The sequence below is a fragment of the Mya arenaria genome, chromosome 16 (assembly GCF_026914265.1).
Source record: "Mya arenaria isolate MELC-2E11 chromosome 16, ASM2691426v1".
Taxonomy (NCBI): Eukaryota; Metazoa; Mollusca; class Bivalvia; order Myida; family Myidae; genus Mya; species Mya arenaria.
The window spans coordinates 8,668,851-8,688,634 of NC_069137.1; the positions used below are offsets into that span (position 1 = coordinate 8,668,851).

The 19,784-nt window shown below is 34.3% G+C and overlaps 1 protein-coding gene across 1 annotated transcript in view; it reads left to right on the forward strand.

The window, feature by feature from the left end:
- Window positions 1–19,784, forward strand: part of LOC128222421 (uncharacterized) — a 77,427-nt gene that overhangs the window by 21,305 nt on the left and 36,338 nt on the right. Inside the window, exons 2-13 of the mRNA XM_052931407.1 lie at window positions 2,966–3,110; window positions 3,688–3,779; window positions 4,305–4,372; window positions 5,392–5,616; window positions 6,025–6,185; window positions 7,180–7,241; window positions 7,711–7,746; window positions 8,237–8,333; window positions 8,786–8,923; window positions 9,726–9,852; window positions 10,247–10,818; window positions 11,488–13,559. Coding sequence (XP_052787367.1) covers window positions 2,975–3,110; window positions 3,688–3,779; window positions 4,305–4,372; window positions 5,392–5,616; window positions 6,025–6,185; window positions 7,180–7,241; window positions 7,711–7,746; window positions 8,237–8,333; window positions 8,786–8,923; window positions 9,726–9,852; window positions 10,247–10,818; window positions 11,488–13,559 — 3,786 coding nt within the window. The 5' untranslated portion in view covers window positions 2,966–2,974. The remainder of the gene's footprint in view (window positions 1–2,965; window positions 3,111–3,687; window positions 3,780–4,304; window positions 4,373–5,391; window positions 5,617–6,024; window positions 6,186–7,179; window positions 7,242–7,710; window positions 7,747–8,236; window positions 8,334–8,785; window positions 8,924–9,725; window positions 9,853–10,246; window positions 10,819–11,487; window positions 13,560–19,784) is intronic.

The following is a 19,784-nucleotide window of genomic DNA, read 5'->3' on the forward strand; positions in this document are numbered from 1 at the left end:
TTATTGTTGTATGTATTGCTAGCTTTAAAAATGGTACTCGTTAGGGCCATCCGAATTATATGACTGAAACATAAACGCAATGGCTACTTGGGTTTGTCTGATATAATTAAGACTAAAATACTAAATTTTCCAAGCCCATTATTAGCAAAATACTTTGTAGTATGTAGTTCATGTAGAATCAAGGTTATTTAAAATTTCTTCTCATTTTGATATATATTTTCCAATAAAATCTGAACAAAAATGTTTTGGAATTCTGAACTACAATTTAGCATAATTAAAAATATATATCTAAAATTGGGATTTCACAGAGAAAATTAGTATTGATAGGCTTTTCCATTGAACCATTATGTTACTTTTTGTACATTAAAATACTTTTATTTGATGTGAAACTCAAGAAATACTAAAGTATTTAAAAGGTTTGTTGTGGATGTTTTCATATAGACAATTTGTAAGAATACGAATGTATGAATTTGGTATCAGTTATATATATCTATATATATTACTAAGAGGTATTAGCACTTTCATTAAATAAAGTCTGCTCATCCCTACACCTCTTCTGATCGTGCATACATTCGCACACCCATACCGTCACATACTCATTCACACATTCAATCTCATCCATGACTAAATACACACAAACTCAACAAGGTTTACTCGTTCATTTACTCCCGTTCGTCAGAGTATACACACAACCACAACATGGCATACTCATTCACCCCCTCCCACTCGTCTCTGCATACATAAAACCACAACATGGCATACTCATAAACCCCCTCCCACTCGACTATGCATACACACAACCACAACATGGCATACTCATTCACCCCCTCCCACTCGACTATGCATACACACAACCACAACATGGCATACTCATTCACCCCCTCCCACTCGACTATGCATACACACAACCACAACATGGCATACTCATTCACCCCCTCCCACTCGACTATGCATACACACAACCAAAATATGGCATACTCATTCACCCCCTCCCACTCGACTATGCATACACACAACCACAACATGACATACTCATTCACCCCCTCCCACTCAACTATGCATACACACAACCACAACATGGCATACTCATTCACCCCCTCCCACTCAACTATGCATACACACAACCACAACATGGCATACTCATTCACCCCCTCCCACTCGTCTCTGCATACACACAACCACAACATGGCATACTCATTTATTCTGTCCCACTCGACTATGCATACACACAACCACAACATGGCATACTCATTCACCCCCTCCCACTCCACTATGCATACACACAACCACAACATGGCATACTCATTCACCCCCTCCCACTCGACTATGCATACGCACAACAACACCATGGCATACTCATTCACCCCCTCCCACCCGACTATGCATACGCACAACAACACCATGGCATACTCATTCACCCTCATCCCACTCGACTATACATACACACAACCACAACATGGCATACTCATTCACCCCCTCCCACTCGACTTTGCATACACACAACCACAACATGGCATACTCATTTATTCTGTCCCACTCGACTATGCATACACACAACCACAACATGGCATACTCATTCACCCCCTCCCACTCGACTATGCATACACACAACCACAACATGGCATACTCATTCACCCCCTCCCACTCGACTATGCATACACACAACCAAAATATGGCATACTCATTCACCCCCTCCCACTCGACTATGCATACGCACAACAACACCATGGCATACTCATTCACCCCCTCCCACCCGACTATGCATACGCACAACAACACCATGGCATACTCATTCACCCCCTCCCACTCGTCTCTGCATACACACAACCACAACATGGCGTACTTATTCACCCCCTCCCACTCGTCTCTGCATACAAACAACAAGACCATGGCATACTCATTCACCCCCTCCCACTCGAATATGCATACACACAACAACACCATGGCATACTCATTCACCCCCTCCCACTCGACTATGCATACACACAACAACACCATGGCGTACTCATTCACCCCCTCCCACTCGTCTCTGCATACACACAACAAGACCATGACATAGTCAATTACTTACTCCGGGTCGTCTATACATACACACACACCAAAAATATGCCATAATCATTAACTCGCATACGGTCGTCTATACATACACACAACACAACAGAACAGTGCAAACTCATTCATTCACTCCCGGTCGTCTAAACAAACACACAACCACAACGTGGCATACTCATTCACGAAGATGATGATGATGATGATGATGATGATGATGATGATGATGATGATGATGATGATGATGATGATGATGATGATGCTGCTGCTGTTGCTAATGATGATGATGATGATGATGATGATGATGATGATGATGATGATGATGATGATGATGATGATGATGATGATGCTGGTGGTGCTGCTAATGATGGTGATGATGATGATGATGATGATGATGATGATGATGATGATGATGACGACGACGATGACGACGACGACGACGTCGACGTCGATGAAGATGATGATGATGATGATGTACAGTCAAAGTTCGTATCAAGACTTCCATTAGTTATTTTGCTATGACTCTAAAACAATTTATTATAGTTCTCACTTGCTGAGCCATCTCTTTTATTGTTGGGATACATCTAACCCTGAACCTTGTAGGGTTTTAAACCAGGATATCTCATTTGCACATCGTAATGGGATACATCTTACCCTGAACCGTGTAGGGTTTTAAACCAGGATATCTCATTTGCACATCGTAATGAGATACAACCCGTAATAAATGTTGGGACAAGTGTGAGGTTTTGGATTCATGTTTCTACATTAAGTGAATCCATGTTCAGTTGACAATGCAAAAACGTTGAACGAAACATTTATTGATATTTTATATTTTAAACCGAACTTATATTGATGATGTCATAAAATTATTGAAATTAGAACAGAATATTAAATTAACTAACTCTTCCTTTTGAAGTGAATCACCATGGATGAGCGCCTAGCATTCAACGGAAAAGCTGGGAAGCTCGACGGACGTGTATTTTCAAAGCTGAAATTACTATGCCGGCCTGTTAAAGCCAGACAAGACAACGCACAACAAGGCAATGAAACAACGCTTGTTTGTAAGTAGACACAGAAGAGTTAAGTGAACATGTTCTTGCTTTTACAAGTAAAGCATCAGAGAGCTGTTCATGTTTATTGTTTGGAATATTATTAACATAATGAAATGACATTGTTCTTTACCAAAACAAGTCACCCACAATACATGAAGTTACCCACGCATTAAATAGACAATGTTGCCACGCGTTAAATAGACAACGTTACACACGCATGATGTACACATAGCTGCCCATGCATTGAATATAGTTGACATTGTTACCCATGTATTTAGAAGACAAAGCTACCTATGTATTATATACACGAAGTTACTCATGCATTAAGTAGACAAAGTTATCCACGCATTTAATAGAAAAGTTACGCACGAATTAAGAAAACAACGTTACACAGGTATTAAAGAGACAAATTTACGTAATCATTTAATACATTAGGTTATCCACGAGTGAAATGGAAATATCACCCAATTTCTTTTAGCTTCTTACGTTATATCAAAATAATAACAGCATATTGTTTTACATGAACTCGTGTATAGTATGCTAACAATAATTGTTTTGTTATTTATTGTGACGTATTTCTGTACAGCACAAGATGATGTCCCGTTCTACAACACACGTCTTGTTTTACGCACGGTTGAAAAACTTTGGACGGGGGATCTATCTGAGGAAGAAATAGAGGTATCATCATTGTAACTAAACATTTACGATAAAGTATTGTTTACTATGAATATGAAAATATGTTAATTTAATGGTTTTGGTACAGCGTAGTCGTATAATTTGACATTTGCGCGACTTAAGCAAGCTCTACTCTAGCTGAAAGTGGTTTCCCGTGCTTGGTATGAGTAAAACATTTTATACCGCACAGTTTTAGGGAGATTCACTATTTCAGAATTGCCGCCATTCAACATAAAACGATATATGTATGAAAGACGAAATTGAAATTTAATTCTAATATTTACTCAGTTTGGAGTTGGTTTTTTTGCAATTGTGAATAAAAATATTCACAAAAATTACAGCACATGCACTATATGGAATGAACTTAAATCTCACTGAGATGGCTGCAAATCGTTCCCTGCATTGGTCTCACGATTTGTTTGGTCTTGTGATATAAATGCTTATTTAGTATTTGTAGTAAAGGAATATCTGAACTAGTATTTGATACATGTTACATAACTTAACAATAGCGATGTATATGTGTTTCAGAAGAACCTGGAAGAGATAATTCTACATTACGCAATTGTTCCCCAAGTGGCCTACTACAGAAATAAACAGTAATATTTGTTATACTTTATCTTGTAAATCGTCCCAAAAGTGGCCTTCTACATAAATGAACAGTAATAATTGCTATATTGTATCTTGTACGTCGTCCCCAAAGTGGCCTTCTACATAAATGAACAGTACAATTTGTTAGTTTGTATCTTGTAAATAGTTCCCCAAGTGGATAACTACAGAAATGAACAGTAATATTTGCTATATATTGTTTCTTGTAAATCGTTCCCCAAGTGGCCTTTTACATAACTGAACAGTAATATTTGCTATATTGAATCTTGTAAATCGTTCCCCAAGTGGCTTACTACAGAACTGAACAGTACCATGTGCTATACTTTATCTTGTAAAAAGTTCCCCAAGTGGCCTACTCCAAGAATGAACAGTACCATGTGCTATACTTTATCTTGTTAATAGTTCCCCAAGTGGCCTACTACGGAAATGAAGATTACCATGTGCTATACTTTATATTTTTAATTGTTCCCCAAGTGGCCTACTACAAGAATGAACAGTTCCATGTGCTATACTCTATCTTGTTAATGGTTCCCCAAGTGGCCTACTACATAAACGGTTAATACTTTATGCTATCTTGAAAATCTTTGGACGGAAACTGTCTCAAAAACAGTCAAACCCGTAGTCATTAGAGGAACAACGAAAAGCATATATTATTTATTTTTAACTTGATAATACGCTCACTGCATCCTTTAGTTGTATTCCAAACTTTGTGTATGCAGAGCAATGCGGAATACCCAAGTGGTGTTAAATGACTTTGTTTATTATATTAATTAAACTTATTTCAAAACTCACGAATATATATTCCTTCTATCGTACGGGAAAATGAAACGAGTATATAAGTGTTATATACTTTTCAAACTTGAAAACTGAAGTATTTTGTCAAAATAACGTGTGAGACATTGTAAAGAATAACATAAACGTTTCAGAAGTAAATCCAATACATTTCGTGATAAAAGTGTAACGATCAGGATGATTATTATATATTTATAGCTTACACTTTTATTATTAGGACTGTTAGCTTCGTTGCACCATACTTCGGAGGGGGGACCTTAGATGAAGTAATACAGAAAGAAAGAGATAAAACGACAGAGATCGAAACGGAAATACCATCTGACAGGAAACCGGAAATAGCACTTGAAAGACCGCAAACATTAGAATGGAAGGATAAGTTACGAATACTTTACCAAATATGCCGGGCCATTGAATATCTTCATCAGCCACCAAAATGTGAAAGGTCAGTGACACACTTATGCATGCAACATCATTCAAAACTTTAATAGCGTGTTTATACTTTACATAAGTAAAACTGTAATAAAATACTTTATTTTGTATACTCTTAATGTAGTCTTATCGTGCATGCAATGGTACGTCTCATTTGCTTTGTATTTGTATTAGATGTGTATTTATGCCAATATAACAAAATACAAGCGTTAATGTTATTCAACAATGCCACATGTTTTGATTTTTAAATAATTGTATGTGACATGTAATTGTTTAGAAGTAGACAATCCTCATACCAGATTGTGACACTTATTTACGGACTGCCGAATGTAAGCTCGCAATGACTTGGCATGGTCACTAGGTCATTTAAAATAAAGTAAATGTCTCCAAAATACATCTATAAAGATATTTAATTATCCAGAAAACCTGTATCCCATGGCAACATTTGCATGCAAAACGTTCTATTGGATAAGCAGAAGAACGCCCGATTGTTATTTCTTACACCAAAATCGGTCGAAGGAGGAGTTGGGGAGGAGCAGTTTCAAGAGGACAAAAACAAAGATGTGCACGCCTTCAAAGAAAGTATGGTCTACTATATATATAAATATCTAGCCTTTCATAAAATAAAGAGGTTCTGTCAGTGAAATAACAAAAGTGAACTACTACTACTACTACTACTACTACTACTACTACTACTACTACTACTACTACACCAACTACTACTGCTACTACACCAACTTCTACGACAACTACTACTACTACTACTACTACTACTACTACTACTACTACTACTATTACAACTACTACTGCTACTACTACTACTTCAACTACTACAACTACTCTACTACTACTACTACTACTACTACTACTACTACTACTACTACTACTACTACTACTACTACTACTACTACTACTACTACTACTACTACTACTACTACTACTACTACTTCTACTACTACTACTACTACTACTACTACTACTTCTTCTTCTACTACTACCACTACTACTACTACTACTACTACTACTACTACTACTACTACTACTACTACTACTACTACTACTACTACTACTACTACTACTACTACTACTACTACTACTACTACTACTACTACTACAACTACTACTACTACTACTACTACTACTACTACTACTGCTACTACTACTACTAATACTGCTACTTCTACAACTACTACTACTACTACTACTACTACTACTACTACTACTACTACTACTACTACTACTACTACTACTACTACTACTACTACTACTACTACTACTACAACAATACTATTTATATTACTACTACTATTGCTGCTGCTTCTGCTGCTGCTACTTTTACTGCTACTACTACTACTTCTACTGCTACTGCTACTGCTACTACTACTGCTCATTCTACTACTGCTGCTAGTGCTGCTTCTACTATTACTGATAGTCATTTTTTTCTCAAGGTAATACACATACTTTTAAAAAGCATCAACATTACCCCATCAACTCTACTGCAACCGGTATTATTACTACGACATCGTATGTTAATAATGTGTTTGTCTTTCTTGAATACGTTTTGCTTAATTTGTAGTAACTCACGACGTCCTTAAGCAAAGCAGGAAGAAAACAGATGTTCTTGCACGTATACAAAGGGTAAATATGAAGTCCTCTCACTTACCTCTATTTTTTTTTAATTAATTGATGATACAAAATTTTACTCTCTGTCCGTAAGCATTTCTTCAATTCAATATACTCAACGGACATGAAACAAGAAATTCAAGATCAAATGTTGAAAAGTAGGGTGGACTTAGATAAGGCTTATATTTGATGTTGTTACTGATAAGGGTTCAAACAAGTGTCATCTTGAGTATTCAGAAACTCGTTTCAAAACCACATATAACTACCTGATCATCCCAGCGCGGTAATCGAAGCGTCTATTATAAGCATATGTTGAGGAATATGTTTTTTTTTGGTATTCTTTTTCTAGTTTGTCTCTCGTTAAAGAATTTATGAAATTTAATCCATGTAAATATTAACAGAGGTTTGTTAATTGTGAATGACATCTTCCCGAAGATTTTTTTTTTAAATTCTACAAATTTGGATTTTATTCTGACTTTTTCAGGCTGTTACGATGACAGATATAAAAAAAGAATTGAAGGTAAGAATATTGGTCTTTATTCATGTACAAATCCGAATGATGCTTCGATATCCAGCTTATTCATATTAGGTTCGAACAGGTGGCTTGGTTATAGATAAAGTTTGATCCATTAGCACGACTGGAATTGGTGCTGACCTACTTGTTAAGAGGTTTAACTAATGCATGCTACATGTCCATAGCTCAACTCTGTAAAAGGTAGAAGTTATTTAAAATTGATTCACTCAGTTGTAACTGCATATAACGAAAAAAAAACACATGAAGGTTTAGTCATTTGATCGCTTTAAACACGCTTTTTGTATCTGATTTGCAAGAAATAGTAAATTTCCAATTGCCACGTCTTTTCGTTAATTTTTATATAATTATCCAAAGTCCGTGATTGTAAAGCTTTTCCAGCATTCCTTTTCTGCAGCAATGTTATCACTCAGCAAATATTAAATGTCATCTACAGATGAATCTAAGGTACATTTAAATAATAATAATACATTTCCAGTCGGGTCTCAGAGTAGAGGGTACCAACTGGTGGACCCCATCGCAAGACGATGGAAAACAGAAAAGCAAGTGTGAGATTTGCTGCGTAAATAAGCCCGGTATGGTATACTTATCTTTTCATTCATGATAAATTGTGTTATTTTAAATTACGGCACATTTTCCATTCATTTGCGACTTGTGTCCTACCTTTAAGAGTTTTTTTAAAACATTATTAAATAAATGGTGAAAATGGTGAAACCGACCGCAATAGTTTGATAAATTGAACATTTTAAAAAACTATGCAGGGAATTTTGGTTGTCTTTAATTATGCATTATATACATCGTCGGTTGATACCATACAAAAAAAACAAAAGTTTCGTAGTTAACATGGCTTAGTTAAAACAAGCAGACAAAGGAGAACTTATAAAATAGTGTATGTTGATGGTTAAGAATCGGAATACAGAGGACAAACAGTAGCGTACACATCTTATGAAAACATTGAATGCTGCAATTGTATATCACATGCACAGGAAAAGAAATCTTATACATGCATTTTGAATATTGATTTCAGAGAAGACTTTCAAAAAGCTTACACATGATCGATTATGTGGTTCCAAAATACAGATGTGCGTTGGATGTTTGTGGAACTGGCAATATAATCCCGTCAAATGCCACACGTGTGATCAAGACAAAATTCGGTCCCCAGTCGGTGAGCAATACTCTTCAGAGAGAATAAACATGCAGTTCATACCTATCAAACTGTAATGTCTGAACATTACTTTGAAAACCAGACCAATTGCTGACTATTGATCTGATGATATTATCACGTCAAGCGTCACAGCTGAAATCAACCAAAAGTACATTCAGTAATCGTTAAAACTGGTTAAGCATGTAATTTGTAAAAATAGTAATCTGATCAAAAAGTCCATTTGAATTCAGACCATAGAGTGTGTTTAACACACCTTGAGCACTGTATTGTAGACTCTCCTCATGTGTTGATGTCATTGGCATTGCCTTTATTATTTTATAGCAGCGTACTCTAACGTGTTGACAACATTGGCTTTGTCTTGATCACTGTACATTATCGGTGGTGATGGCTTAGTGGTAAGCGTATCGGCCTCGAATCTAAAGATTGTGGGTTCGATCCCCACTCGGAGCTTTGTTAATGAGAGTGATGGTTATAACCCAGGAATCGTAAATGGTCTTTATCAGACTGTACGAAGCAGATCTTAAAACTGTGCATACGTTCGTTGCACATAAGCTCTACAGAGCTCATATAACATATTTGTATCACCAATGATCATTGCGACGTAAAATAAGTCCGACTTTTATTTGAGCTAACCCTTACGTGTTCAAAACTTGGCATTGCCTTGATAACTATAGAGTAAACCCCCCTTTGATAGTGATAACATATGCCTTGATCGCTGATTGTAAGCCTCCCGTTATGTATTGGTGTCATTGTCATTGCTTTAATCATTGCACAGAACTAAGGTTTAATATGGGTAATTAAGGTGATTGCTGGGGTGCCATTATCATAGCGGGCACAGATGAGAAGCAGGAAATTACAAAACGTTTTGAAGACGATATAGAAAAGCTGAAAGATAGAGTAATTACAAAGGCGACTTTGATGGGTGTAAGGTACGTTTTATTGTTTTCAATATAAAGTGTATAGTTAATCGAACAGTAATAAAGATACTAGTACATGTATGGCGTTTACACTGTGTAGCTTGCTTGTCTAAAGAGTGTAGTCATCCACGTCACTATTTAACATGGACAGGTCTTCGTACTGTTACTTTCCTGTAACGGTAAAGGTCATGTCGTTTTTAAAACTTGCTTAATGTAAGGTAAAGGTCAGATGAGTTACATGCAAAGACATCGTAATATTGATCACAACAGGGTTTAACGTATTGATCAGAACGAGTAACTATATGCATAATTCAGTATTTTATTCAAACTTAATCTGGTGTATAATCTAAAAAATATAATCCTATGACAATTGAAATCCTTTGACGCACATATGATTCTTTTCCAGGAACAATGTTGTCACAGTAAAGAAATCTAATACAACGTATGGTGAACAATTAGAGAAGGCGTTCAACAATGTTGATACTCCAGAGATCACCACCATTGTACTAGTTTATTCGGGTCATCATGGGGATGGAAAATTTCAACTAGATACTTACCCGTTGAAAGATAGTGAACTTGAAATGAAAATCAATGGTCTTAAACATGTGACGAAAGTAATTGTATTTCTTGATTGCTGCTACCCAAAGAAGTTTAATCTGGGTGACAAAGCGGTATTGCAGATCAATGCCGTAACAAGCCAACAAAAAGCTATATGTGGACAAGCAGGTAGCCAGTTCGTAAATGACATTGTCGATGTATTGACAAAGCCCTGGGAATGTAACTGTTGCAAAAATAGACCTTTAATAAGAGATTATGACATACACAGGCATTTCAACAATCACCTCAACTGTTTGCCGACAGAAACATCACAACATTCATACACACAAGGGGACATTGACCACATTCTAACGTTTAGAACAGTTGACCCTGGATGGCAGAAAGCGTTGGATGAATCATTAGAAAGCAGCCCATTCCAAAGTAAACTTAATTTTGAGTATTTATACTATATTGCTATTGCGACATGGCTATGAGAGAGACGAAGAGTTTATTTCTTTACTTTGCGCATTTCTTTGAATCGAGTATATAAACCGCGACAAGCTGAACTGAGTCTTATAATAATTATTGGGTAAGAAATATGTGTGACTTCATAGTGTCTTGCTTTTGACAAATGAACTGCGGTCCCCAGTTTGTGATGCGTAATTAAGATCATTGCTTATTTAGTATGTGTGGGACCAGAACGATTTGTGACCTCATAATGTCTTGCTACAGATCCAAATTTATAAAGAGCGTAAAAGAAATAATAAATAATAATTCGACTCGACTATATGTTTTTAATATACAATCAGTTAAAATCTGGTTGCGCCGGTGGTATAAACTAAAAAACAGAAAATTTAAATAAAACCATGAATGTTACACAAAATAACCAAAGTGCTCAATTAATTACACTATTAACTACAAAGGTAATCAATGTCGACAATTAAAGTTTCTTAAAAGCTATCCCCTATGGCAGTTATTTTATGTTGATAAATATATTTATATATATTCTTAGTATTTAGAAAGGATATCTGTACATCTGGATATCAGTATATTTCTATATTTAGTATTTAGGAAACATATCTGCCTTAATGCAAATAATTTAATTTTCAGAATTGAGAAATAAGCTATTTGAACTGTACAAAGAAAATGCAAGCACATTAAGAGTTCGTATTGACATTGATGATGCACTTGAAAAAGTATATGAAGAGCCTAAACTTACTTTAAAGGAAAATGGAAAAGAAGAAAGGCCTATAGATTTAAATAACATTTTTCGAAGCAAAGAGGGCACGATGGCTAAAACGATATTTGTTGAAGGAGAGCCTGGCTCTGGAAAGTCCTCGCTATGTAAGAAGATCGTTCATGATTGGTGTGAAACAAAACAGGAACCGGAGGGGCAGTCAACGGATAAATGGTGTGAAATGTTAAGTCAGTTTGAATTCGTATTTTACGTAATTCTCCGAGAGGCAAAGGATGAATGCAACATCTCGAATATGATATTGAAATATATTATTGCCAGGAACAGATTAGAACAAGAAAGCGAAAGAATATTGCTTAAAGACATTTTGGAAACCAACACCTGTCTGCTATTGCTTGATGGCCTAGACGAATGGCAGCATCCTGAAAAGTGCACTCTGAGTGAGAAAACTCCCCATGTTGATACAAGTTGGAAGAAATGTACCATATTCACCACAACTAGGCCGTACAAATTGGCTGAGCTAAAAATAGACTGCTCTAAGATTGGAAATCACGTGATGTTGAAGGGAGTTACCTACCCTGACAAACTAGTTGAAAAACTAGTTTCTAGATTAAATACCATTCACGGCACAACAAAATTAAAGGATCAATGCACCAAGGACATCAAAGAAAAACGTATGTGGCATTTCAGTAAATGTCCAATCGTGTTAGCTCACATCGTTTGGCTTTGGTACAAGGGAAAGCTTTCGGAAGATATGAAACGTTCTGATCTTTACAGAACCTTGCTGAAGGAACGATGGTTTGAATCATGTGAGAAGAACAAATCATGTACTGAATCCAAATACAGCGACATGATAAATGCTCTGAGCCAAATAGCATTTGAACAGTTATTTGCTAAAGATGAAGATAGTACAATTGTGTTTGAAATAGATCAGGAGGAGAATACGATCTTCAAAAATCAAAAAGGTGCATCGTTAGATTCTGGCATCATTTCCTGCACCAATATTCCTGGTGAATTTTGTCCGAAATACCACTTTTTGCACAAATCGTTTCAAGAGTACCTAGCGGCGCTGTATTTATCAAAAGACATTTCAACGTCGATCTTGCATATCAAAAGAACATACCAAATTCACAGAAGTGAAAGCGGAACTAGCTTGTCCGAAGTTTTAATTTTCCTTTGCGGTTTGAATTCCAAAGCTGCCGAAGAACTTTCGAGAATAATGAATGAGCTGTTTACTGAATTTTGCGAAAGAGATAATGATAATGGTTATGAACTAGAAGAGTTTCAGAAAAAGATCATTCAAGGTCAAATAGAGCTAAACAGGAGAGAAAGCTCCGGGGTGAAATTAAGTCTACATCACATGTATCTTACAGATGTACCCAAACCAAACAGAGACGAAAATCCCGTCATTGAAGAATATATAAAGACAAACCAATCATGCATAGTATCATTGTATATAATGCATAACCCCGACCTTGCATTGTCTTTAGCGAAGAGTAATGACAACCAAGTTCTTGATTTAGAGAATTGGAGGGGTCTGAAGTACGTCAAATTAGACTTACACGATTTCAAAGATGTCGCTGGTTTGAATGTGAGTAATTTAGTAAATTGCAAAATACAATTCAGTTCTCCCCAGCAAGCTCCGAACCTCGCATCTTCATTCTACAACTCTGATATGAAAACAATGAAATCACTTCAAGTGTCGAACTGTACAAACTTGAACTGGCTACATAAAGATCTGGAACCAAAAGGAATCCTTAAAGTAGTGAAGGGAAAGGTTTTGAAATGGCTACATCGACAAGAAACTCTTAATTTACGACGTATTGAAAACCTTGAACACCTTACCGAACTTGGATTGAATGGACTGTCGTACTCAGATGTGGTGAATCTACCAGTGTCGAGACTACGCACACTTAGAGTAAGATTCATTAAGCTACAGCGAGCACCACAGCTGATATCAACGTTATTACCACAGGGAATATGCAAGGTAACTGTTTTATTCAACGTAGTTGTATAATATTAATTGTTGACCAATATTAATTATCAATTACGTGTTGTATAAACGCCGTGTTTAATTACACTTTAACTATAACGTTTCGATTGGTGTACACTGTATGCTTAGAGGCCAACGGTTCAGTTTGTTAACACCATGAGTAGAGACCTCAAACAGGGATGTCTTGAACATATGATTAAATTCATACAAAGTTTATATAAACACCGAATAAAACAAAGCATATATTAGATATATGATATAACGTTTTTGTACCAATAACTCAAACGATATATTTCAGTTTGATAGTGCGCGATAATTTAGGTTCGAACGATGATTTGTATCCCGTTGCGCAGCCTTTTATCAAAACGTTTGTTTTGCGACAGAAGGCAAATTGGTTGTTAGCCAATCGGAACACTTCCATCTGTCTTCCGAAAATTGCTGGAGTCTGCCGAGTAGATACGGCTCAGCTTCACTATCATTAAAGATGATCGCGAACTACGTTGTTTTTTTTTCATTTATGGTGTCGTAACTTCTTTTTTTTCTCATTTATTTTCACATAGAGTACAATAACACACTACATATTCATGTATATTCAACTTTATATAATATAACCTTCTATGCATTTTATATCAGTATGGTTAAGCTCTCACACACACACACACACACGCACACGCACACGCACACATACACACGCACACGCACACACACACACACACACACACACTCACACGACAGTGATGTCCCCTACATTTAGATATTCATACAAGCAAAACTACAAGAGAGATTCAATATTTGTTAAATAATTAAGCAAATACATACATCAAAAAATAAAAAAAAATAAAAAATGAATTATTATGGTTATTTGTATCTTTTACTGATTATGTTCGTTTCAGTATTTCCCACTTGTTATTGTGGGTTTCAAACTTATCGCTTTTTAAAGCAATTTGCTCTTCTATTTTAATTCTTAATTTAAGATACATCATATATGAATTAAAGGATAGATGTCTATTATTACACTTGGTTGAGTTTATATAAAATTTCATTAAAACAATAAGTTGCAAATATTACTGTATTTGTTTTTACATACTATTCACAGTAAAGCCTCACGTTTATTGATTACGATATTAATTGTTGTTGAGGCAATGAAATTATTTAATTTGTTCCACAAATGTTGTGTTTCATAGCACTCCAAATATAGATGTTCTATGGATTCGACACCAGAATGGCAAAATGAGCATAACATACAATCGACAAGTTTGTACTTAAAAAGTTATGAATTTGTTGGTATTATTCTCAAAAGGAACTTGTAATAAAAACTACGTAAGGTGGTGTCTTCTGTTGATTTGTATATATAATTATAACCTTTTTTAGATATACTACAATATACAGAAATATTTGCGTCAATCATTTGTTTGAAAGCGCATTTGAATAGCACGCATTTAAAATCGTATCATTATAAAAATCGGAGTTTATGTTCGGTTTTCAGAAAAACGTTATTGTCACAAATATGTACGACTTATAATAAAGAGCGACATTTACAGAGCATACACCAAAGGGTCTGACAAGATTATATATAATGAATGTTTTACTCTGTCATTATTTTGTATAATTGTGTATGTTATTATAGCAACGCGCAACGTAATTTCTGACGCGCTTCTTGTTGAAATTTGAACACATAATCTAATAACAAACGTTAAACGATGAATGTATCATGGTGGGTGTGATATTTACGGATCAATAATAAACATGTTATCAGTTGCCTTTAAATGCTGAAAACCGTTCGAGTCCTGATATGGAAAAGCCATTTAGTGTTTGTATATCTATTAGAACTAAAACGGTTCTGGTGGGATAAAGACCTTTCCAGTAAATTAAAATGAATGAATAACTTAAATGTTATTTAATCAGGCCGTAATTGATATAATTATTTGCAACTTAATAATATTATTCTTTTGCAAGTAATTTATGAATACATTTACGAACAGCATCCGGCTTATGTTTGCAAATCCGGTTTATTGCAAACATATCTATTATTTTAGATTTAAATTTTCAAAGTGGTACAAGGTAAGTTGTCATAGTATATAGTCAACAAAATATGAAAAGTGTTAAGAAATATTAACATATAAAATCTATAGTAATTACTCCCGTTCGATACTTATAGATTTTAGTGTCCTAAACCTGAATAGTAAAAATAGAAACTGAAACGGCTTTTGTAATTACAAGTTTATAGCAGTGAAAACTAGCACATAAAAAGAGGTAAACAGAACTTAAAAAGGGATATAATGTATTAAAAAATATATGCATGAAATGTTATTATCTACATGAATATTATTCAAATGTAATTTTACAAAATGTCAGAAAAAGGTATCATTTGAGGATCATTATTTAACTGAAATATTTTAGGATGTCGGAAATTTTTTATTTCTTAATTTCGTTGCAAAAAATATGTATTTCGCAATATTCAGCTGACTTTTTTATTTGTGGTTACAAGTGAAACATTTTTTTTTCTTTCTTTTTCCTTTGTACAATATATGTTTTAGTACTACACTGCCCTCTTAAGATGTTAAACTAGTAATTAAATACGTGTTATTCTCTTTATGTTTGTATGCATGTTGTTTATTGCAATTTTTGCTATGAATACGTTAAGGCTTGTAGCGTTTAAAAATAATACATGCATTAAATGTAAAACATTCATATATAAGTTGTGCATATTCAAGAAGAATGATAATGGCAATTCATTTTACCACACTTCCTATCTACATAAGTACATTTTCTGTGCTTTTTCTTTTGTTTATCACTTAATATGATTTTTAGTCATCACAGTATTTTTTGTAGTTCTAAGTGGTTTCGTTTGCAAACTACGTATAAAGGAGTGTGTTTTGTACTTGACTTTCTATATAGGTAGCATTAATACTTTTTGGTCTTTACTATTTAAATATTATAATCAGCACAGTTTATTTTGTATTGTTAAGTGGGTTTCATTCGTAGGTATACTTCGTATTAAAGAGCAAATTGTGAACATGAATACCAGTTATAACAACCATGCCTGTAGATGTATGTAATTTTAATGTTAATGGCATAGGTTCTCGATCTTAGCGCGAAGAAGTTCTAAGCTGGTTAAAAACAAATAACTTTTCAATATGCTTGCTACAAGAAATACATTTGTCACATACAGTAAATAATGTTAATGACTGGAAGAAACCTTGGGCAGGGCAGTGCTTTCTTAGTGGAGACAGTACAAATAGTAAGGGCGTGGGAATTTTCCTAAATACAAACATCAATTACACAGTTATAAAGAATATAAAGAAATAATACCAGGCCGATTACAGCTTCTAAATATCAAAATAAATGATATAAGTATAATAGTTATTAATGTTTATGGTCCGAATTCATATGATTTAGAATTTATACAAACTTAAGAAGAACATATTGACCTCAACAAGGATAAAACTCTTTTAATAGGTGGTGATTTTAATACTGTTTTAGACCCCAAAGTAGATAAATTTAACGGTAACATAACAACGCATAAAACTTACAGGAGACAGCTTAACATGATACTAGAAAGTTATGATATATGTGATATATGACGCGTCAAAAATAAAGACAAACGGAGGTACACATGGCACTCTAATAGCAAACCAACACTTTTCAGTAGACTTGATTACTTTTTGGCATCAAATGAACTCTTCAATAAAGTTATCGCATGCAAAATAAAACCCGGTTTTAAATCTGACCACTCACTAGTAAGCATACAAATTAATTTAAATTAAAATAACCGAGGTCCAGGATATTTTAAATTAAATAACTCAATCCTTGCAGATAACAATTTTCAAAATCAAATCAAGCAATGTATAACAGAGATCGTAGAATTAAAGAGAGAATCAAACCCAAATACCCTATGGGAAATAATTTAAGGCCGCATCCGTGGTGAATCTATAAAGTATTCAAACAATAAAAAGAAAACAACAATTGAACATTAAAAATAAATCTTGAAAAACATTACTAAAATTGAACAATAACTTCTGGAATCGAAAAACGCCGAAATACTGGATAAACTTAATCATGAAAAAGAAAAACTCGATAAAATTAATGAAGAAAAAATAAAAGGTATATTACTACGGTCTAAAGCAGAATGGATAGAAGGTTTTGAAAAGAACACAAAATATTTCGCTAATTTAAAAAAGAAACGTGCACAGCATAAAACAATTACAAAATTAAATATTGATGAAAATATTGAAACTAATAAACATAAAATATTAGAGTATGTAAAATCGTACTATGAATCTTTATACAGACAGGACGAAAATATAGAAAAATCTATTAATTCACGATTTCTGACAAACATTCCAAACACTATTACTGAAGAAAACATGCATCCCGAACATTTATCAGAAACTGAATGCTATAATGCTCTTAAAGATATGAAACTTGATAAAAGCCCAGGCTCTGACGGTTTGACTGCAGAATTTTACAAAATGTTTTGGAATGAAATACAAACTTATCTAAAAGACACACTCAATTTTTCATTAGAAAACGACAATCTTACCCAGCTACAATACAAAGCGTCATAACACTTCTTCCAAAAAAAGACAAGGACACAAGTAACATCAATAACTGGAGACCTATTTCCTTATTAAACATTGACTATAAAATAGCTTCAAAAGCAATTGCTAATAGGATAAAACCCCTGCTAAATAATATAATCGGTACTGAACAAACAGGATTTATAAAAGGAAGATATATTGGGGAAAATGTTCGCATTTTACAAGAAGCTATTAATTTTGTAATTGAAAATGATATATATGGCCTCATATTTTTTTTTCAGACTTAACGAAGCATTCGACAGCTTAGATCACAAATTTATGATTGAATGTCTTAGAAAATTTAATTTCAGTGAAAATATAATTAAATGGGTTCGATTATTTTATAAAAATGCAATGGCTTGTGTTACCAACAACGGTTATCTTTTTCAACATTAAAAAAGGTGTACGCCAAAGATGCCCATTATCTCCGTACTTATTCCTTATTTGTATAGAACCGCTTGCTGTTGAAATCAATACAAACAAAATATTAAAGGTATAAATGTACATAATACAGAACTGAAACAAACCTTATTTGCTGATGATGCCAGTTTCCTTATGGATGGAACACAAAAATCTTTCGAAGAACTTATGATTAGTCTGAACGATTTTGGAAAAGTTTCAGGGTTAACATTAAATAAAGATAAATGTGCAGTTTTACGATTAGGTCCACTTAAATACGCTGACATACCGTTTTGTAAGAAATGTAATTGGCAAATCACCCAAACATCTGCGCTAGGCATAACATTTACCAACGGCACGGTTGAAATGGAAAAAGTAATCTTCACTGATAAGATTTTAGAATTTGAGGCATGTCTTGAAAAATGGAAAAAAAATGGAATCTTTCGTTACTTGGCAAAATCACTGTAATCAAATCGTTTGCTTTCCCAAAACTTATGTACCCACTTACTGTTTTGGAAACACCATCTGAAACATGTTTAAAAATGATACAAAACAAAATGTACAAATTCTTATGGAATGGAAAACCCGATAAAATATCAAGAAATAAAAATAATTCAAGAATATGAAGATGGTGGTTTAAAAATGCTCAATATATCTATTTTTGTCAAAGCAATTAAAGCAAGCTGGATAAAAAGAATTGTTTTAAACAAACAATATATATGGGTTAAATTATATCTGCAAATGACCAAACAGTTTGGAGAAGATGTACTTTTTAAAAGTTGTTTGGATCCGAAAAGCACTCAAAATCTTAACTTAAAATCTGTTTTTCTTCTAAAAGTCATACAATCATGGGTATCGTTTACATATAAGACGGATACTGCAATCATAGCAAAAGAAATAATATGGAACAAAAGCAAAATAAAACTCCCTAATAATATAACATTGTTTTACAAAGAATGGCATAATAGGGGTCTAAAATATGTCGAACATTTGTATGACTACAGAAAAAACTTTTAATGACTTTGACGACTTATCGAGACTATACGATCTTGGTACACATGATTTTTTGAAAAACCATGCTTTAAGCAGTATTCCTGATGACTGGAAAACCCGGTTGAAAAATGAAGGCATATCATATAACACACCAACTTATTTTGTTGATAAAAAGGAGGAAAATACAAAAATTAGTAAAATAGTCTTCACGAATCTTATTATACAACTTAATCCTGAAAATAGAACT